At 47.1% G+C, this 22,634-nt stretch overlaps 1 protein-coding gene across 4 annotated transcripts in view; it reads left to right on the forward strand.

Moving 5' to 3' along the window:
* AUTS2 (activator of transcription and developmental regulator AUTS2) overlaps positions 1-22,634 on the forward strand; it is a 1,119,628-nt gene that overhangs the window by 1,082,344 nt on the left and 14,650 nt on the right. The window contains exons 7-14 of one of the 4 annotated variants that reach the window (XM_078439965.2): positions 8,150-8,621; positions 10,300-10,553; positions 11,606-11,847; positions 13,566-13,610; positions 16,665-16,760; positions 19,071-19,142; positions 20,357-20,386; positions 22,098-22,169. In XM_078439965.2, the coding sequence (XP_078296091.1) occupies positions 8,150-8,621; positions 10,300-10,553; positions 11,606-11,847; positions 13,566-13,610; positions 16,665-16,760; positions 19,071-19,142; positions 20,357-20,386; positions 22,098-22,169 (1,283 nt within the window). The remainder of the gene's footprint in view (positions 1-8,149; positions 8,622-10,299; positions 10,554-11,605; positions 11,848-13,565; positions 13,611-16,664; positions 16,761-19,070; positions 19,143-20,356; positions 20,387-22,097; positions 22,170-22,634) is intronic. The other 3 variants (XM_078439967.2, XM_078439966.2, XM_078439968.2) reach the window with 3 other exon arrangements.

A 22,634-nucleotide genomic window follows, 5' to 3' on the forward strand; every position in this document is an offset into this window, starting at 1 on the left:
GAGCTTTTTTAAAAAAATTCTGTCTAGTGGGTAAAGCAGTTTGACTACAATAAAGTCACTTTCTGAATTGACTTCTTCGATGGTGCAGTTAGATTGTCCGTGAAAGGACTCATTTAAAAACACACAGTTGAGGGGCACCTGGGTGGCTCAGTCGGTTAAGCGTCTGACTTCAGCTCAGGTCAGGATCTCACGGTTTGTGGGACACTAACCCCGTGTCAGGCTCTGTGCTGACAGCTCAGAGGCTGGAGCCTGCTTCAGTTTCTGTGTCCCCCTCTCTCTCTGCCCCTCCTCAGATCTCAGATCATGCTCTCTCTCTCTCTCTCTCTCTCTCTGTCTCTCTCGCAAAAATGAATAAATGTTAAAAAAAAGTACATAGTTGACCCTTGAACCACCTGGGGTTCGGAGCCCTGGCACCCCCTCCTACACAGTCAAAAATGCACTGTTAACCTTTACCTACCCAAACACTTTACAAACAGCCTACTGTTGACCAGAAGCCTCACCAGTAACATAAACCGTTGTTTAACACATATTTTGTATATGTATTATATACACTGTCTTCTTACGCTAAATTAAGCCCAGAGAAAAGAAAATATTAAGCAGATTATAAGGAAGGGAAAATACATTCACGGTATTGTACTGTATTTATATTAAAAAAAAAAAAAATCTACATGTATGTGGACCTGTGCAGTTCAAACCTATCCTGTTCAGGGGTCAGCTGTAATGCCTTCTTTTTTTTTTCTTTTACGATAATAGTCCATATTTACTATAGAAAGCTTGTTTTGGAAAGTTAAAAAAAAAATTTTTTTTTAATGAAAAGCTGTGGTTGTTTCTGAATGATGGGATTACGATGAACATTTTGATGTATATCTTTCTAATCTTTTTTTCTGTGCCTGTGTATACCCACGTATACAGGTAATTTTCATTTTTGAGAGTCCATACTGGTGATAGTGCCCTTCGTTTTACTTGGTAGTAATTTTGTGAAGAAATGTTTTCCATGAAACGATTTTCAACTGTAGCTTTGGGAACACCGATTGTTTAGTTTGTGCTCTACCTCATGGAAAGAACTTAATTTTTACAACAACCCTTTGAAGCACTTCACCGTATTTTGCCGTAAGTTATTGGACGTCTGGAAACATAGTAGTTCATCACAGGGGCATAACACAGCAAATCTCAACCCTACCACTCCCAATGCCCTTTTTGTGTAATATAAGAAACATTTAGGGGCACCTGGGTGGCTCAGTCAGCTAAGCGTCCGACTTTGGCTCAGGTCATGATCTCACGGTTTGTGAGTTCGAGCCCCACGTCGAGCTCTGTGCTGACAGCTCAGAGCCTGGAGCCTGCTTCCGATTCTCTGTCTCCCTCTCTCTCTGCCCCTCCCCTGCTCACACTCTGTCTCTCTCTCCTACGAAAATAAACAAACATTCAAAAAACAATTAAGGGGGCGCCTGGGTGGCTCAGTCGGTTGAGCGGCCGACTTCGGCTCAGGTCATGATCTCAGGGTCCGTAAGTTCGAGCCCCGCGTTGGGCTCTGGGCTGACAGCTCAGAGCCTGGAGCCTGTTTCGGATTCTGTGTCTCCCTCTCTCTGCCCCTCCCCCATTCATGCTCTGTCTCTCTCTGTCTCAAAAATAAATAAACGTTAAAAAAAAATTAAAAAAAAAAAAGAAAGACAAAAAACAATTAAAAAACATAATGTGTTCTTATTTTTTACTTTCTGGAACAAAATATATAGTCCAATTCTTATCTATACACATGATTTAAAAATGCACACAAAACCCTAATGAAAAGTAAAGGAGAAACAAGTAGCAAATAATTTGTTATTATTAGCGTAACATGATTTTAAGTATGTAAATATTTACATTAGAAGACAACGAAATGGTCAGATGTTTGAGTCTGTACATGGGATGGTGTATAAATATGGCTGCTGCAAAAGCAGATTCATACAGGTCCGTGGGTCTTGATAATTCAAGTGCCAGGATTAGCCATACCATTGGTGTCGTGATTTACCCAAATGGTGAACAACTAACTGTGGGTTGTTCGTGACAAGACATGACATCACAGACACAAGGGCATACAGTGGTTGCATTCCTGGAAAATCCAGTGTATTAACACTATACGAAAGTTATTTTGCGTTCATATGCAAAAACAGAGTTGGGTTCTAGATTCTTCAGCCGTGCAAATGTCCAGGGGGATTTTAGAACATGAACTGAGATGTGTGGCCTTGTCCTTCTCATGTCCCTAAGAGCCACCAGTGCTGTCCAGCCACTGTGACAGCCAATCCCACTCCACAAAGTTTGAGAACTCCACTAGGGGTATCCTCGAAGGAGAACCACCTCTTACATGGCTTTGACTTGTTTCTCTCTCTCTGTCTCTCTCTCTCTCTCTCTCTCTCTCTCTCTCTCTTTCTTCCCCTCCTCTCTCTCTCTTTCTTTCTTTCCCTCTCTCTCTCTCTCTCTCTCTCTCATCATAAAACATAGAAGTTTGAACATAGAAGTTCTCAAAGCATTTTGGAGGTACATTTCTGAGACTTTCTGGGCCCTGTCATTTTCTTGTTAGGTTTGTCCCCAAGTATTACATGATTTTTCTTATTATAAAGGGGCTCATTTTTAAATTTTACTTTCTGTTCACTATTGCTGGTATGTAGAAAAGCTACTAACGTGTGTGGAGTTTTTTTATTTGCATATTTTACTGAGTTCTCTTATTCTCATGCATTTCTCATCTGATTGTGTTTTCTAGCTAGACTATTATTATTATTATTTTGTAAATAGTTTTGCCTCTTCCTTTTTTTGTTGGTTTTCAATTTAAAAAAATTTTTTAATGTTTGTTTATTTTTGAGAGAGAGACAGTACCAGCGGAGGAGGGCAGAGAGAGAGAGGGAGACACGGAATCGGAAACAGGCTCCAGGCTCTGTGCTGACAGCCCATGACACGAGGCTCGAACGGGGCTCGAGCTCGTGGACTGTGAGATCGTGACCTGAGCTGAAGTCGGACGCTTAACCGACTGAGCCACCCAGGCACCCCTGTTAGTTTTTCATTTCAATGACAAGAATATTGTGTTTCTTACAGGTATAGTCCACACTGTCTATAACACCAAATATACCTGGTACATATTTCTGGGTTGAAGGGAAGGTGCTGACCATTGAGTCATTTTCCAGTTTACTTTTATGATCAGATTTGTTTGTTTTTGAGTCAGTTTTAGTAGTTGAGATCTTTTCATAAAATCCACTTATTTTCAAATCTATTATAAACTCATGCGTTATATTTTCTTATCTTATAGAAAATATACTCTCCATGTTTGTGGTCATACCGCTATTCACATTCTCAGTTTTGTTTGCTATGTTTGTTTTTTTTTTCACGCTCAGACTTTTTTAATGCATGACCAGTTTTCTTTTTAAATTTTTAATAGGCCAGGGGCACCTGGGTGGCTCAGTTGGTTAGGTGTCCGGCTCTTGATCTGGCTCAGATGTTGATCTCGGGGTCTTGAGTTCAAACCCCACCCACGCTGGGCTCTGTGCTGGGTTGAGGTGTGGAGCCTACTTTAAAAAAAAATGTTTTTGTTTTTTTTAAATAGATAACATGATCACATGATTCAAAAATTTAAATATATATGTATGTATACAGTCAAATAATCTCCCCCTCCTCCCGCTCCCTAAATGTCTGGTTTTCCTGCCTGAGCCCCCAGACGGGAAACCACGGTCACTGGTATCTTAGATACTCCTCCAGAGCTCCTTTATGCATAAAGTAAAAATGAATGTATATTATTTTTCTTCTGTTTTTCACAGAAGCTAGCACTATGCCGCATGTGATATATACAGAGTTGATTCCTTTCCAAGCTGTAGTACCTTCCACGCTGTGGATATACCAGATTTGTACGTAACCAATGTCCGAGTTCCTCTTTCTTTCCAAATTTGCGATTCAAACCACGATGTTGTTTCATTGTGTCTATAGGGCTCCAGTCAAAAGAATTCCATGAGTTTCTTGGCCAAGTGTTGCCAAATTACCCTCCACTGAAGTTGTGGGCTTTCTATTCTACTAGTAAAGTACAATCGCGGGCCCATTTTCCCCAAGGAACTTGTATCAGATGTGTATCGAAAGGAAACAGGAGTTTTCCTAATCTGCCCTTATCTTTTTTAAAAAAAAAAAACGTATTGTGTTTGAGTCAAGGTTATTTTTTTTTTACATTTTTTAAGGTTTCTTATTTATTATGTATTTTTGAGAAAGAGGGGTGTGAGCAGGGGAGGGGCAGAGAGAGAGGGAGGATCTCAAGCAGCCTCACTCTCAGCATGGAGCCGAACGTGGGGCTCGAACTCACAAAACCACGAGATTATGACCTGGGCCAGAAATCAAGAGTCGGACGCTTACCTGACTGAGCCACCCAGGCGCCCCTGAGTCAAGTTTATTGAGATATAGTTTAAATGTAGTAAATTCACCCTTTTTACTGTATACTGTGCAGTGTCATTTTAATTTGCGTGTATTTTATTATAAGCATGATGTGTTATTTTTATAATCACAAGAAGGGCGATTCTAAAACCCCAAAATGGAATGAGTAACACTTGTAAATAAGACTGGTCCATTTGCACATTCTTATTTCTTTCAACCTCAGCAAATTTCATCCTTTGGCAAACTCAGAGCACACAGAGCAATACAAAATGGTTTTTTTTTTTAATGTGTTCATGCCAATTTTGGAGAAGCACAGTAAGACAAATTGACTGTCAAGATGGAAAAGCTTAACTGGGAAGATACATTTATTGAATAATTGAAAGGAAGAGGAAATGCATTACCGATTAGCCACAAAAATGCATGACGCCTAATCTGTGCCTCAAGAGACTCATGTAAATGGGGAGTCGTAAAACTGTCTCAGCCCCCGAGTTCTTACCAGCCTTCTAACCTGCCACTCTTGCTTCTGGGTTGCATCGGCGGACTGATGATCGCTTTCAGGTTTAGCTGAAGTCCAAGTGTTCTAGCAACTCTTTCCTACCCTTTCCTAGCTTTCCTGCCCCTTTGCACTGTCTCTATATACCAAATATTGTAATGGACTCTTGGATTTTACCATTACCTGCTTTGTTCAGGATTTTTGTTTCGGAGGGGGCAGCAACGCGTAAATCAGAGAAAAAGCAATTAATGGTGGCAAGAGTGAGGACTAGAACAAAAGCCCTCTGATTCATTAAACAGCCAGATGACCTCCATCAAGTGCATTCCCCAACTTCTCGGGGCTCATTCGCCGTCTAATCGGAGAGGATTGGATAATAAGATCCTTGCTACTCACAGAAAGAGCCAAGGCTCAGTAGTATCACCTGGGAAATAGAAAGGGAGACTCTGGAGCCCCATCCCAGAATTCCTGAGTCCAAATTGGCATTTTAATCAGGTGTGCAGGTCATTTTCAAGTGCATGGTTTTCCCAGATTCTGGTCTCACACTGAAATTCTGGGCTTCTGGGTTCCTGGAGTCATACATCATAGCCCCGTAGGAATTTGCAGGGCTCACTAGGGAGATTTCGGCATTCCTGTGCACCCCCCTCTGGTTGTCCGGGATGGTGATCCAGTCTGCTCCCTGCCCCCCTAACTCTAGCTGTGTCTAGGTTGGTACTAACCGACAGTGACAAGGGGGCAACAGAGGAGACACGAAAGCCAACCCCCTTTGTCTTTACAGAGCCTTGGGAAGCAAGCCCAAGGCTGCGCCACGCCCCCTGCCAACTTGGCTGTGTTGTCCTCATTCTAGAGGCTCATTAAATAAAGAACGAGGAGATAAATATAGTCAAGCTACATAGACGAAGCACTTATCTATGTGTTCCTAATGTGCTTCCTTACCGGCATAAGGAAAATCGAAACGATGTTCTCTGGGTGGTGTCCCTTGGAAGAATGAAACTTTCTTTTATGTCAGAGAGAAACTTCGTTTGGACACTGATTTGGGGCGGGGGAACATGGATTTGAGTTTAAATTTAATGAGATGGAAAACATTTATGTATTTCTCCTTCACCTTCCCAGCCTGGAGAGAACAAAGCACTTCAAAAGGAGAGAAATGTGTTCCTGCCGTTATAGCAAGCATAATGATCCTAATTAGCCGTCGGGAGTGTCAGAGTGGGAAGAACCCTTGCTTATGCATCCAGAACTTCTCACTGAGGAAAATCTCTTAGACCGTGTCCCGTTAGGATGTCTGGGGTGGTAGTGCTTGTGCCGTGGACCTAACTAACCAGCTTGCGTTGTAGGAAGCCGGTGTATTTCAGTGAGCTCATGTAATTTCTTGCTGTGGAAATGATAGAAAAAACGTGGAAAGCAAAGCCCAACCAGAGCCCCTAGGTGTGAATGGAGGTAAAGGATCTTCTCTCCTTATTTAGGAGTTCGGGCTGAACGGGGCCTGTCCACATCAAGAATCTTGATGGGGCGCCTGGGTGGCTCAGTCGGTTGGGCGTCCGACTTCGGCTCAGGTCATGATCTCACGGTTCGTGATTTTGAGCCCCGCGTCGGGCTCTGTGCTGACAGCTCAGAGCCTGGAGCCTGCTTCCGATTCTGTGTCTCCCTCTTTCTCTGCCCCTCCCCTGCTCATGCTCTGTCTCTCTCTGTCTCAGAAATAAATAAAAACACTTAAAAAATTTAAAAAAAAAAAAAAAGAATCTTGATGTTCTGTCTCAGCCCTCAAGTTTGTGGAATTCATAAAATTTCAGCTTATCATTAGCAAAAATCTTCCCAGAAGGGCTCTGAAGGACAGCACTGGATGGAAATATGTGCGAGTGGGATGCCAGGAGTCTAGAATTACTTTTCACCGAGGTCTTATTGGATGCTTTATCCTTTGGTGGCTGAAACATGCCAAGAGGGGACTTTCTTTGCACGCTGCCCGTGCAGTTGTAAAGATAGCCAGGGTCACATTAGCCCCAAAATGTGCTTTGTTTATAAACCCAGTTTGCTTCTGCTTTTGTGCATGTTATACGCTTGATCTTTTTTTTTTTTTTTTTTTTTTTTTTTTACCAAAAGAACGTTTAAAATAACGGGTCACTTTGTTGCAAATTCCAGGGGAGAAAGAGGCAAGTGTGTGTACCTAAGAGGACATCCACAGAAATTGATAGGACCGTTAAGAATACTTTCCACACTCGATCCAGTGAGATTGGAAGAAAAAGCTGGGGGCCCAGAGTAGTTTATTTTGGAATGCCTGGAACACATCCTCATTTCAGAGAGTATCGTAATCGGTTCTCTCCCTGTTTCTGAGCTGTGTGACAATAAAACGATGGCTTTTTTAGCACAAAGTAGTGAGAAGGGTCATTCCCTGCCCCCCCTCCCCGATGTGTACAAAAGCATAACTCATCACTAGGGACGTTTCTTTCTATTTAATGTCGTATTTGTCTTTCACTCTTCTGTTAGAGGATTTTATGGAGTTTGGCTTATGCGGTGATCAAATAAACACTCTGTGAGATGTGGCATAGATGTCTGGGGCTTTGGAGAGGAGCATACCTTTTAAATTCATAACAGGAATTTTGCCTCCTCGCACCCTTCCGGTGGCCGGGGGCGTGGGGGACCCTTTAAAAGGTCTGGCTTTGTATAGCTGACTGTAAATTGACTTGAATTCATGTTTGCACCTTGGATCTCAGACGTTGCCAGGATCACTTGGCGAGCACGAGGAGGCCCGCCGTTTGACCACAGTTTAGCACTTGCCAAACAAAAAATTATTTCTGTAAATGTCAAGTGTGTCTCATCGGTCAGAATGGGAAGGGGGAAGACGCAAGGCCAAGAAGGAACATCTGTGGGTGGTTCGATAACATTTGCTTCACTTGCTGTTTGAAAACACCGCTCTTTTGTATATTCAAGAACTGTATGGGTTTTAAAAGGGAGAGATCAACTTGCCGGCTATTGTTTCTTAATTTTACTGCATGAAAGGTTTTGTCAAGACTAAGGAAGACATCCACTTTCAGACCCTGGTGGCCTAGGCTGCTTTCTGGAATGCAGCCTCCTCCGGCCGGCCCGTCTTTCCGTGTTCACAGTGTGCTCGTGTCCCGCACGTGGTAACGTGAGGACAGGAAGCCAGGAGGCGGCCCTGGGGCCATCCCGCGTCATTGAGACCGTGCGACCCGGAATCCGGGCTTGGACTTGGCTTTCGGCTTCTCGTTTCACACTCACGTGTCATTACCTGTGGTTTTGTCTTTGCTCTCCCCCCACCCCGCACAGATCCGGAGTTAGGTGTCGGCACACTGCCCGAACATGACAGCCAGGATGCAGGGCCGATTGTCCCCAAGATATCCGGTCTAGAGAGAAGCCAGGAGAAGAGCCAGGACTGTTGCAAAGAGCCCATCTTTGAGCCCGTGGTGCTTAAAGACCCCTGCCCTCAGGTCCCCCAGCCGCTACCCCAGCCCCAGGCGGAACCCCAGCCCCGAGCTCCTTCTCCAGACCCCGACCTGGTGCGGCGCACAGAGGCCCCGCCTCAGCCCCCGCGTCCAAGCACACAGCCACCACAGGCGCCCCCAGAGGCCCAGCTTCAGCCCGCCCCTCAGCCTCCGGTGCAGAGGCCGCCGAGGCCGCAGTCCCCCACCCAGCTGCTCCACCAGAGTCTCCCGCCTGTGCAGGCCCATCCCTCATCCCAGAGCCTCACCCAGCCATTGTCCGCCTACAACAGCAGTAGCTTAAGCCTCAACAGCTTAAGGTGAGCAACCTGCTTTTTTGTTGTTGTTTTTTTTTTTTTTGGCCTGACTTTTGCCATCTTCTTCGGGACCGGCAGGCAGGAATGGGGAAGGGGTTCCCAAGGACATTGCAAACACTGACACTGTGTTCCCCGGGAGGCAGAGACCAGGGGACAAGGAGAGGGCCCCGCGAGGCTCAGGGCTCTTGGGAGAGGGCAGGTTGGCCTGGGTTGGGGAGAGAGGACGTTGGGAAGAACTAAAACAGCTGCAGAGACTCCTGGCGGGGGGGGGGGGGGGGGCAAAGGCAGGAAGGGAAGGGAGTGTGCATAAGACAGTGTAGAGGGGAGCTCCCCACCCTGTCCTGGAGAGAGGCCACGAGGGGAAACCTACCAGCACCCAGCGTTATGAGATTTAAAAAAATTTTTTTTAACATTTATTTTTGTGTGTGAGAGAGAGAGAGAGAGAGCAGGGGAGGGGCAGAGAGAGAGAGGGAGACACAGAATCCGAAGCAGGCTGCAGATTCTGAGCTGTCAGCACAGAGCCCGACGTGGGGCTCGAACCCACAAACTATGAGATCGTGACTTGAGCCGAAGTCAGAGGCTTAACCGACTGAGCCACCCAGGCGCCCCCAGTGTTAGGAGATTGTTAGAAGGGAGGGATTTGCCCCCATGAGAGGATGTGCTGCAACTCCAGAGTCAGGAAGATGGGGACCAGGGGACTCCGGCTGAGGTTTTCCCGTTACGACGTACTTCTTCCAAGGTGGGTCAGAGGGGCGTAGGAGAAGCTAGCTGGACAGGAGACAGAGAAGCTCCCGTGTGGCGATCCAGGCTCTCCTGCCTTGTCTTTGCCAAACTACAAAGGAAAGTTTTCAGAGTAGCTCAGTGGAGGAACCGCCGAGGAAAGGGAGACAGAAACCCGGGTGTGGGGCCAAGCGTGGCCCACCCTCGCTTGCCCCGGAGGTTGTAATTCTAACCTAGTAGGGCTTTGCTTTCCTTGTGACGTGACCGAGGGGGGTTCTGGGGCGGGCTGTTTTCCTGTCTAGGACAGGGGAAGGAAACTGCCTTTGCCAGGGTTCATTTCTGTGGCCCTCCAGACCACAGCGGTGATGAGGGGCTCCCTGGTTCACCTTCCTATCTGTGCTTCTTCATCAAGGGGCAGCAGTCAGACAGGGTGAGCTCAGGCCATTGTTCTCGTCCATCTTTGTAAAGTGGAGGAAATGTGGCTAGTGGAGGACGGACAGAAGGCGCAGGGTTTCTAGGGGCAGAGGTGAGAATCTGGCCACAGAGGGGGAGCCGACGTGAGTTTCCGGCCGCCATAGGGTCACCAAGTGTTCACCGCTGAGAGAGAGGGGGTGGAGAGCATAAGCAGGGGAAAGAGAGAAGGAGAGAGAGAATCCCAGCAGGCTCTGTGCCCTCAGTGCAGAGCCCAATGCGGGGCTCGATCCCACAAACCATGAGCTCATGACCTGAGCCGAAACCAAGAGTCAGACGTGCAACCCACTGAGCCACCCAGGCGCCCCTGTGGTTATGATTTTAGCAGAGGCTTCTTGTGGGCATGAGGGAGGGTCTATAAAGAAGAAGGAGCAGGAGAAAGCATTGCACGGCTTTGGGCAGTGAGATAGGATTTTTTTTTTTTTTTAAGAAAATAAATTGCTTACCTCTTTTTTCCTTCCTTCCTTTTTTTTTTTGGTCACTCCGACAGCAGTAGCAGAAGCAGCACCCCAGCAAAGACTCAGCCCGCCCCGCCTCACATCTCTCACCACCCTTCGGCCTCCCCGTTCCCCCTGTCACTGCCCAACCACAGCCCCTTGCACAGCTTCACACCCACCCTCCAGCCCCCCGCACACTCACATCACCCCAATATGTTCGCCCCTCCCACGGCTCTGCCTCCGCCACCACCTCTGACTTCGGGGAGTCTGCAGGTCCCCGGACACCCGGCCGGAAGCACTTACTCAGGTAGGAGGGGGGGCTGACCTCGCCCACCTGCCCTCCCGTCTCCCACGCCTGGGGCCTCACCGCTGCCTGTGTGTCCTTCATGGCTAGGTCTTATCGACGGAGCAGTTGCTGCTTTATTATAGAGACTCTTGTAACCCGCCTCCGGTCGGTCCTTCGTGGGCTGAGGTTTGGCAGAAATACACGCCGCCCCCTACCCACCTAGCGCAGCCCAGGAGGCTCGGACACAGCCAAAGGGGAGCCAGCTGGTTGGAAGTCCAGAGGCTCTTCCAAATAAGGCCACGCGCTACGTGGTAGAACACGGATTACATACGCCCGGTCATCCCATTCGAGGGACGGAAACTTCACCAGGCCCGCGACTGTTCTGTTCCAGTCTCTTTAAATTCCATCCTGGTTTAAGGGGGTTGTTTTCAAGGAGTAGGGCCTTCTGCGTTCTTGGGAGGGGAGGATGCGCTTTTCGCTCCAAGGTATCCCAGAGTTTTAAGTGTTAACAAAATCCAGCCTTAGATACTGGCTTCTTCTCTCCTCACCTGTATTGACCAGGCTGGTATCCCAAGTTTGGGCCCCTGTAGCCATGCTGACCCACCGTGGCAGACATTCCCCCTTGAAGACGAGGGCATGGGAACACAGCCCATGTTAACCTGGGCTAGGTTAACAGAGATCAGTGTGCACTCGACGATGTTAATTCCTTGAACCATCAATATTGTCCCCCTGTGGTAGATGAGGGAGCTGAGACCCAGGTGGGTGATATCCCCACCCCCCGCCACGCCCAGGCTCCCTGAGCTGGCGGTCACAGAGCCAAAAACTGACCTCTGGCTGTTCGGCCTGGAGCCTTGTCCCCGAAAGCCTAGGGGCTGGAAGAACGCAATCCCATTGTGACTGGGCGTCAGGATCCTCTGGTTGGTTGTTCCCTTCCATCCGGGGGGCACAGGGGCCCTCGGGGGTGCCCTCGGCCCCGCCGACCTCTCTGGTCAGGGCCTCGGGTGTCCTTATCCAAAGGATACCACTGGGGGTGGGGGGGGAAGCATCACCCTCTCCCTTTCCTTCTTTTCCAGAGCAAGACATCTTGCGACAGGAACTGAACACACGCTTTCTGGCCTCTCAGAGTGCTGACCGCGGGGCTTCCCTGGGCCCTCCGCCCTACCTGCGGACCGAGTTCCACCAGCACCAGCACCAGCACCAGCACACGCACCAGCACACGCACCAGCACACCTTCACGCCGTTCCCCCACGCCATCCCCCCCACCGCCATCATGCCGACGCCAGCACCTCCCATGGTGCGTACCCCAGGCAGAAATGTGAGGATAAGTAGAGCACGACTCTCTTTTGTGCAGCACGCCGGGGCGGAATGGGCCGTCGGGGCACAGGAGACCGGGTGGGGAGCGCTGGCCACTTAGGGGCCTCCTTTGGCCTCGTCCGTCTTGGCTGGAGAGAAGGGAGTGCGCCCTGCTCCGGGCAGCGCTGACCCAGGGCCCGAGGCAGGAGCCTCTTTCTAGCAAGTTCCGTCCAGCACTGCGTGTGCGCGTGGGCGGAGGGGAGGGTATTTTAGATGCCCTCCAAGCAGTCCCAGCCAGTGTCGGTAGTTAACTTCTTCAAGGGCAGTTGTGCCTTCTTGAGCATCTTGGGGGGGCCGCCACCAGGTGTAAAAATGTATCTGTCGGTGCTTCGCACCAAGTCATAATAGCAAACAGATGCTCATAGAATACTGGGAGTCAGGAGGAGGGCCGAGGAGGGGAGAGAGCCGTCAGAAGATCTGGACTGTATCCGTTACCCCCTGCTCTTTCAGGGGGCTCCCCAAGCCTGTTTTGTTGGGGGCAGGGGTTATATTTTTTGTATTTCATAAGACGGTGCCCAAGTCTGGCATCCTGCTCTGTTGGCAAGTGGCCAGGGAGTGATGCACCCACAGGGGCAGAAGTCGGCCCCGTGATGAGAGCTGCCATTGCCAAGGACACGATCTCGGTCTTGACCCGGGGCTGGCCCTTGCTGGATGAGCCACCTGGGATTTGTTTTTCTTTTTTAACTTACAAACTGTAGTGAACAGTCCCATATTAGGGTGCTAAGTATTCTGAGATAGAGCCCTGTCTGCCACAGTGAGGATTAGAGTGTTTTACTGACTTAATTTTTCATATTTAAGGAAATACTTGATTTGAAGGCAGTTAGTGTCGGCATGGCGAGAATAGATTTGAATTCCGTGATTTTAAGAGGTGCGCCCTTCACCAAACTTTGCGTCCTCTCCTCCCTCCCCCTCCCATTTTGTTCTACTTAATGTTTTTAAAGATGGAATTTTAAAGCTTATCTTATAAATTTTATTTAGGAGAACATTAGAGATGAGGCCTTGGGACCAAAATGTTTTCCTATAGTAAATCCTGTATCTTTTTTTTCTGGATGAATTGTTGTCCTTCCCAACAGTTATGTTTTTTAAGGGCTTAATATTTGGGGAAAGAGTTTATGGCAGCCTGAGTGGGCTGTTAAATCAAATCTTACTAAGGGGGGGTTGTAGCACCAGGACGTTGACGTTATTTAGAGGAAGCGGTGGGATACTCTTTTCTGCTCAAAAGAAAAGTTCCAAGACCTCTCCCAGATTCCTTTATATTTGGGTCTAATACGTTTCAGCAGGTGGCTGAACATACAGTTCTTCAGCCACAAGGAAGATGGAAATGGAGGGAACTCTCTGGATAAATCAGACCAAATGCTCGCTTCTCTTTGATGTATCTGAATAATTGCCCCTTTTCTCCAGTTTCAAGGTCTGGTTTATGCCAGTCTCTAAATGTAGACCGAAATGACTCTCCAGTGTGGCCAGGACCGCAATGCACCGTCTGGGTTTTCACTTTGGTTTCCCCTGTCTTGTCGGAGGGACTCAGGAGTCGAGAACGGTTTCTCACGTACAACGAGGTCGTGGAGTCTGTTGACAGCCTAATTAACGGCGGAGAAGCTCGCTCAGGGCTGCCTCCGCCGAAGCCGTGAACAGAATTGTAGACTCTTTAAGTAACTAGCTTTTGCTTTGATCCCTTTACAGTTTGACAAATACCCTACAAAAGTTGACCCATTCTACCGGCACAGTGTGAGTCTTGTTACCATGCTACACATTCAATGTAACTGCTTTTCCATTTTTGTCCTCTTGCCACAGATCAGTAAATGACTAGCAGCCTTCCTTAATCATCTTTGCGAGAATCCCCATTGCGCCTCGTCACTTTGGATGCTTGCTTTTGTGACGTTTGCTTCTGGTAAAGATGCAGTATCCTCTTCCGAATCAAAAGATCATTAGCGCGCCTGACACCTTAAAGCACAGGTGAACCTCACTGCGAGCCAGGCGTCTGTCCTCAAAGTGGGGGGTCTGCACTCGAATCACTGTGGCCGCAGGAGACCCTGGAATCCCAGGATTTCAGGAATTGCCCAAAACATCCTTAACACAGATTTCCCAGAATCAACGTGAAGTATTTCTTCCGAACAGAATGTCGTTCGTCTTTTTTGACTCCTAAGTCCTCCAAAAACAGATTCTCATTTCCTCCTGACTAAATGTAGACCCCTCTCCCACGTGGCTGGTCGTGTTCTCCTGGGCTTGTTGCAACCAAAACCAAAAACTATCATTTCAGTAAAAGAGGGTCCTAAGATTGAAATACATGGTTTTTCCCCTTTAACCTCGTTCTTCTTTATGTAACAAAAAATTTTTTTCTTTTATGCCACGTTAAAGAGTACGGTTCTAGAACTGAAATCGGCGCCAGCCTATTTCGATACATTTCAGTTGAGACGTGAGACGAGGGCTTTACTTATTTATCTTTTAAGACAAACACCTTGTACATCTTACCATGATATTTTGATTATGGAGTGAATACTGCATCCTTCTTACCTGAAATTTTGCAAGTTTCTTTGCTCAGTGGTTTATTCATATTTTTCAAGCGACACCAGAAAGAAAGAAGAGGAGTAATTTCTTGTAGCCACGTTGTCCATCCGTCCTCACCTATGCTTGCTTGGAAAGAAGTGCTCCTCAGTAGATCAGCAAAGCCTGTGAGCTCATTCCTACTCTGAACCAGATAATCAGACACTGCCTTAGTCCAGAGTGTAGCCAGCCGAGAAGTCAAAACTACAAGATATTAGAAATCAATTAAGCATCAGTTACTCTAGAGACGTGCAGACATAACGTGAGGGAGCCTCCTCAGGAAGAGATGCGGAGAGTATATCCGAGTGCCGGAGCCCCACGTTGTTCTGGCACTTTCTGCTCACAGCACTGTGATACAAAAGCATTTTTTTTTTTTTTTTTTAACGGACGTGCAAAATGCAGCAGACGCCTGGGCTTCCTCTTTAGCGCTGTCCCGCGAGTGGTGCCGTCCTTAAGGGTCATCAGATTTCTGCCCTTTGTGTTTGTGGATTTCAGCGAAGGACTAGCTAAGGAAGTCATTCCTAGAGACAGTTTAGCGTGCTCAGCCAGTGGCTCAGATTTACTTCTGAGTAAATCTGGACAAAGTGTAGTGCCTTCCTACGTGCGTGTGCCACCGGCAGTCCTAGAAGTACGATAGAGAGAAAGCCCGGGGGCCTGAGTTTCCGGCAGGTTTATGTTTTATTACTTAGGTACTTCAGATTTTTCATCCGGGGGGGTGGGGGGTGGGGAGTCCAGCTCTATTCTAAGAGGGTCAGTCATGGACTATAACAGCAGAAGGACAACGATGAAAATATCTAATTTTTGTATTGAAAACGTTAAAGGAAATATACCCACCGAGAGGTGGAGTATTAGAGACTTGAGTGTGTTTCAGTGTGGCATGTATTTAATTACACTGCTTCATACAGTATACTGGGGGGGAGGGTTATTTCATTTTATTAGTTATAGTGGATAATGTATGAAGTACTTAGTCTCCCCTGCTTTGGGGATTAGGACGTTATAAGGGGAATTAAGATGGAATGCGCTCAAGTATCTAAAACACAATTTTAGACTTAAAAGTAGTTTTAAATGAGGGCACTTGGCTTGCAATCACTGTTTAAGTGGATTTAGTTCAATATCAATTAGTCTGAAAAACTTTTGCTGCATCATTGAAGGGAGCAAAATGAAATAAAGACCCACAGAAAAGTATGTGCCCTGAAAACAGGATTGCAAAATGGGCATCTCAGCCATTACCTAGAAATAGCGAACAGAAAGGCATCATTAGGAAAAGCTTGAGTTCTTATTATCGTGTTTTTGACATTTTACGCAACCCGAAAGGTGGGCCATTACTTAAATGTCTGTATGGTGGTTTGATCAAAGTAAATGGAATCGGAGCAGTGGGATCTCGGAAATACTCAATTTCTAGAAGGAGGAAACGATGTCTGTGCCTTGTGTTCAGTATTGCTGCATATTTCTTCCCTCCATCGTGTCCTCTTAATTCCAGAGAATTCATATTCCTAATTCAGAATCATTCTTCTCCCTGCACTGAGTGGTCGGACACAGCAAGGGCTGGGTCTGGGTAGCCCCCAGTGAGCTTGTCCACCTTCTAGAAAACAGTAGCTCCGTTGTAAGTGCACGTTTTACCCTCCCACAAATATTTGTCCTCATTTGAGATGAGACAATCAAATTGTCCTCTGAAACTGCCACTTCTGGAACAACGTAATGAAGCAAGGATTGTGCATATTTTCTCATTTCCTCAAACTATTAAAAATCTAAAATTACTAATTGAGTTTTAATGGTATAAAATCCTGCAACTCGTAAAGAGTCGCTTCTTTTTCTTCCTTTTTCCCTAATTTTTCTTTTTTTTTTCTTTTTTTTTTTCCTTTTTCTAATTAACTTGTAATTTTCCGGGCATCTTATTTGGCTCAGCACCCCTCCTGTTTTTGACGCACATTAAAATCTCAAACCATTTAGGTCTTCTACCCGATTTAACAATTAATAATTAGAAAAGCTCCCTTTCTAATGATGTCCTCGTCTGGGACATCATTTGCTGGCTGATTGATTCTGAACTACTTTTAACTTTTTAAGTTAAGCATTCATGGCACATCTGTGTGATCATTTCATCCTGGCTTCTTGACTAATAGCATCAAACTGAGATTATCTGGCTTGCTAATGTCGATGTCGTTCTATGGGAAGGGAATTGGAATGTATCATTTGCCTCCTACTAAAATCTTTTTTTCCCCTCTCCGTCTTTGGCCACAGCTCTTCCATTCCTACCCTCCTGCAGTATCGGGCATCCCCCCTATGATTCCACCCACTGGTCCTTTTGGTTCACTACAAGGAGCATTTCAGCCGAAGGTAAGAAACCTTACCGTGGAAATAGGCAAGCACCTTTACCAGCCGAGCCCCAGGCTGGGCGTGCGGGTGGGTTCTGCATCCTGTCGCCCGCCAGTGACGAATCTTCCCAATCCGAAGTGACCACTGGGATTAGAGCGACGTTTTTGTTTGGTTTGGTTTTTTGGGGGTTTTTTTTTGCGAGCCCTCTGAGTTTTAAACCTCAGCCCCGAATTGCATTTTCAATCTGTATTATCCATGTAATCTCAGCTGAGCCGCGATTTCCTACAATCTTGAAAATATACAGAATACGTATATATATATTTTATTGCCAGTATTGTGGACATAAGCTTCTGGTCAGGAAATGTATGAAATGTCAGATATGTGTGCACCAAGTTGTCCTCGAGTTACATGTTATGAGCAAAGAGGCAGAGCTGAGCCTTGACTGATTGTAAGAGACAGGAAGGGAACAATTCCAAACTAAAATTGCATCCTTCCAGTTGTGTGAGGGGAAGACGCTTCTGCTCCCTCTTCCGCATTTTGCTCCTGAGCCCTGTCTGTCTGCAAATTCTGGCTCTACTCTGCTTCAGTCCTCCCTCAGCCGTGGTCATGCTTACCAAGGTCAAGACCAACAGCCTCATGGGAAATTAACCTTTTGCCCTTTAAATAACTAAACTCGTTTCTACCTACTCAGTGTTATCCTACTCATCTGGGGCTAGGCTTCTCTCTGAAGGTCAATAGGGAGGAGTCATTCTCAGAACACTCTGCCCTTATGCGACTTTATCACAGCCCCTTCTTTATTTTCATACAAAAGCGAAATGCAGGTATGTTAGTAACCGTCCTCAGACTCTTTAAGTAGGAAAGTTTGCTGTGTGTGGTTTTTGGTTTTCCTTTTTATTTGTTTATTTTTCCCGATCTCATTTCTAAGAGAACACACCAGATTGGGGCCAGGGTCTTCCAGCATGAGCGCGTTTTGCCTTTCTAGAGGCACGTTGTCATAAAACTAGAAACAGGAAAAGACATTTAAAAGCATTGGGGGTAGGACGAGGTACACCTCAGAAGTGACATTTATCTGCTTGGAATGGTGGCTTATAGGCCAGGTTATCCATACCTGGGACTTGCGTGATGGCCCTGTGCAACCCTCCTGTCTTGGGATGAAATGACAATGATTTTTCAACCCCTTCCCCTGTCTGCCATTCCCTGCACCCTCACACCCTGGGCCCTGGTCTGTCCCCTCTGGGCTGCACCAACTCTCCAGTGCCTCTCCAAACAGACTGCTAGGTCATTTAATAAATTAGACTATTTCCCTCACTCACAATTATCCAATCACACAGAAAACTACATCTGGGCAAGAAAGTGTCTCTCTTGGTGTTGAAATAGGCCTTTCCAGGCCATCTTACTGATTGAATATGTAGATTGCAGTTCATTAGCGGAGTTCTTCATATGTATGCAAATCAGGCTGTTAACAACTCCAGCTTAATTGTTAGTTGTACAGCAGCTGACTGCTTTTCTTTCTTTCATGCTTTCCCCTCCCCTCCCTTCTCCTTATAGGCAAGCTTTGTGCCTAAGCTTGAGCTCTTTTCCCACCCGCGTTAACTTCTGGTGTGACGGGAGTCCTAGAAGTTGTGGTTTCTGCAGTAAGATACCCGGTGAAACATGTCCTGACTCCTTCATCCCCCCCCCAGATAGTAGGGACTGACTGCGTGTGCCAGAAGTAGGCTTTTTTGTCGTTGCTGTAAATTCAAAGGACACACGCCTGTGGATAAGGTTATTGTTACGAATGACATTCAAGAATGGTGGTGGTTTCGGAAAGATGAAGCCGAATTACCGTAGTTAAAATTTAGAGTTCGCTTAATGTCTGTGAGACACTTGCACTTATTCCGATGAGGGGCACCTGGTACAGCAAATGGCCGCGACGTTCACGCAAGCAGTTCTTAGAGTGCTTGGTGATAACGCAAAAGACACAGTGACAGGGCCGTCTGTGTCTCAGAAGAAGATGGATTTGGGGGCAGTCCTTTCACATGTTTCTTCTCTTTGGTCCTGTGCTTCTTACTGCGGTGAGAAGTGATGTGGTCCATGTCTCCGCTTTTGGATGTCTTCCCTAGACAGGACTACGTCGGGTCAGGGTCCCTGGAGAAACTAGGGAGCGGGTCCTCTTGAAGAACATGTGTGATCAACTGGGGGAGATGCCTCTGTGAACTCTCGTCGTCTTCCAGAATGAAACAAACAAACGAAATCGACGTTTGACTTGCATATTTTAGAAGGAAAAGAGAGATCTTGCTCTTCAGGTCATGTGTTCTATGCCTCCTAAGCTGTGGTCTGATTAATTTGTAGACCTCCAACCCTATCGATGTTGCTGCTCGACCCGGGACCGTCCCGCACACTCTGCTCCAGAAGGACCCGAGGGTACGTAGAAGAAAGTCGGGCTCGGTCACAGGTAACGCCGAGGCCTGTTTGTTTCTGCGGGCCAGCCGGCCCAGGTCGTGCGCCTTCCTCAGCCCATCTGAGCGAGCTGCCGCGGGAGCTGTTCCTTCTAGTTTGTGCAAGAAAATGCCAGTGACTCTTAGAGCACAAAATCTCCGCTGCTCCCTTGTGGCTGATGACACAAGGGGGGGACCCGCCAGCAGGGGAGAAGACAAATGGCTTGTGGTCCAAGCCCAGGAAGTGGGCTTGTGTAGTTTCTGTTTGACCAGTCTTCTCTGTCTACGTCCCCTTACATTTTCTCACCGAAGAAGTAACTGTAAACTGTTTTGAATGGAAAAGCGTGAAGCACTTTTCTTCCTGGACGTCACAGGACCCTGTCCCCGCACAACCCCCCCCCAACCCCAACAGCGCTCCTGGCCCCTACTTGTAATGCAGAATCCTCCTGTGACCTGAGTCAAATGTCCCTCGCGCTTAGGTTATGTCACTCGTTCATAACGCACACCTCCACCGCCTCTCAAAAACAATTGGAAGTTCTACAAAAGATGCAGTCTTGTCTCGTGGGTTGTTACTTACGTTTGGCTTTATAGTAAATGTGGACAGACGGTGACTTTTTACAATATCGTCTTTTTCCCTGGCTAAGGGGCAGTCAGAAACTGATGACCAGAGTTAGGTAGAAGTTAAAAATGAACTAGCTACGTAAGTATTTTTACGATGTTTAGTGAACCTTCCAAAAGTGTGTAATAATACCTCTAAGTAGTGTGCGGTCATCACACGGAGTGCGTTGGTTCCACCTTACGTCTGGAAGAGGACAGCTCTCCCAGAAACCCCTGGGTACCCAGGCTTCCAGGTCTACGGTCCGGAGGCCGTCCTCCCTTAGAACCCAGGCGGTGTGCTTAGAAGGGCTGTTCAGATGTGTAATGTGAGCAAATCATGTTGCCGGAGGGCAAATTGCTATTGATTAAACTTGGTCGGGGGGCTTGTCAGCGTGGACGTGCCCAGGCTTGTGAAGTGGGGGAAGGGACGCCTGGCACTTTTGATCGTGTGAAAATGGGTTAATTATTCTCTAAAAGGGCTTCATTTAAAAGTAAAATTCTAACATTTTAATTTCCCCTCCTAATGAAGCACTACAAATTTGTTAATTAGAGCAATTGTTTGAGTGACAGGCATGTAACCGAGTTGTCATTTTCTCTTCACAGTTGACAGATCCTTTCAGACCTATGTTAAGGGTAAGAGAGCTTCTTCTAGAACTGTTTTGCAACCTCTGTTTGACTCCCTGCGGGTTAAAAATACAAATCCATTACAAGGAAACAAGCCATAGAAACGTTGGAATAAAATGTTGGGAGGAGAGTGGCTGGGCTTTTCAGGTAGTGTAATTGGAAATGGCCCACATTGTGTTGCTTTGAGTGTTGGAGGAAGCCAGGCCATTGAGGGAAAGCAAACAGAACATTCAACTGAGGCACCGTATCTTGTTGGGAGGGCTGCTGAAAGCTTGACTAGTGGGAACGTACGTGGGAAGTCTTCAGCTAAAGGCAGAAATTAGGATTTCACTGAGCTCCGCTGTCTCTCCTGCACCTAGAAGAGATAGATAGATAGATAGATAGATCGATAGATCGATAGATCGATCCATCTATTTATCTGGGCTGGTGGCTGCCTCGTTCTGTGGTACGTGATGTTGACCCTCAGAGCCATTCAACCTATTTCTCTGGTGCAGAAGAGGGACATACTGAGCATTAGTTTTGTTAACGTCTTGAGTGGTCTGGAGAGTGGCCAAGAGATGACCTCTGAATAAACGCTGACTTAGTGGGGAGGGGGATGGTCAGATGGAAGATGGATGGATAGGTTTCCAGCTACACTTAACCCATTTCTGGCGCCTCTCATCAGATAATTCAATTTCTCCAAAGCGAAACAAAGGAGAACTGTGTCATCACGTAGGTGATTTCAGATGACCCATGATTTCATGACAAGAGAACTGACCCCAGACTTGGATTTAAGGATATCTTTCAGAAACAGCTCCTTAATATAGAAACCAGAAGCGTCTGTCCTTTGCCGATGTAGGAATGGGGCAGCGTTTCCTCTCATCTGGCCTGTAGTTACTGAGCGTGTGTCGGGAGCTTATGAGTAGGTTACGCAACAAGACTACAAACGGATTGGCAGGAGGTGGTCCCTGCCCTCCAGGGTGGTAAGACAGCTCACTCAGTTACTCCTCTGCTTGGAAAGCAAGACATGAACTGATCTGAGAGACATGGCTTGATACACTCCCAGACGCGACGGCAGCAGAGGCCTAGAGCACAGGAAGGAACCAGCTCTCTTTGTTTCTTCTCTTTTCACTTGGGAACGAGCGGCACCCAAGAACACCAATGGGTAGTTGACTCTTAGCGAAGCGTTTGTGGGAACAGGGCTTCAATGAAAATGTGAATTTCTTTGTTCCGCTCTGGGGGTTAACACAAAACCGCGTTGGGGGAGGCTACGCGGGTTCTTCTGTACCCTCTCTTGTTTTGAACCGATTCACAGACGCTCCCTAATTAGCTCTTCTGAACAGCCGATTTGCATGGTAGCATGGCCGCATTTGTTAGGTACAGCTTCCCCCTCTCCCGCTCTGCCAGCTGGCACCAGAAAAGAAAGAAGAGACACAGAGTGGGGCTCGGGCTTTTGCCATCTTGTGCTCGGTAACCGGGGAGGTCCCCGTCAAGTGTGGCTTTCTGAGCAGTGGCTTCCAGCTCGGGCCCCAAGGGAGGAGGGGCAGAGCTGACCGGGGTTCCCTGAGGCCCGGGCCCTGGGCAGCCTCTAAGAGAGGGCACTTGGAGGGGGGACTGAGCACAACCGGGCCGTGAAAAAGAGCGTCGGCAGCCAAAATCTGCTGAAAAGCTCTGAAGGAATTGGGAGATGCTGTGCTCTGGAAGGTCTTCCTTGTGACCACATTGCTCTTTGTTGTTCCAGAAACCAGGGAAGTGGTGTGCTATGCATGTTCACATCGCCTGGCAAATCTACCACCACCAACAGAAAGTCAAGGTCAGTCTTGCCTTCCTGGTCTGGCGGGGGAAGGGGGCAGGGGGACAGGAGCATGGGGCGGGGGCGGGGGGGTGGGGGGGAATCTCCGGATGGAGGGAGGAGGCATTTAAACAGCTTCTAAAGATCCACTGGCAGGAAGATGCTATTAGGAAATCTTACTATTAATTAGGGAAACCACCAGTAAAATGATAAAATAGGAATAAACCAAGAACTCCCTGATGGTTTTTTTTTTTCCTTTTAGAGGATTTTGTCATCATATTGATCCAGATTAGATTAAATCCTGCAAAAGGGGGGGGGGGGCGGTGGTAATCTAATTATAGCAATCACGTGTTTATACAGAAAATAACAGAGTGTCTGGGAACAGCCACACATGGAAGTTTGCATTTCTGTAAGAATTGGGGCATTGGTTTCATTTTATAACTTTGAGAAACTGATAGAGCCCTTTAGACCCTATGTGATGCTACT

This window comes from Panthera onca, chromosome E3 (genome assembly GCF_046562875.1).
Source record: "Panthera onca isolate mPanOnc1 chromosome E3, mPanOnc1 haplotype 2, whole genome shotgun sequence".
In the NCBI taxonomy this organism is placed as follows: Eukaryota; Metazoa; Chordata; class Mammalia; order Carnivora; family Felidae; genus Panthera; species Panthera onca.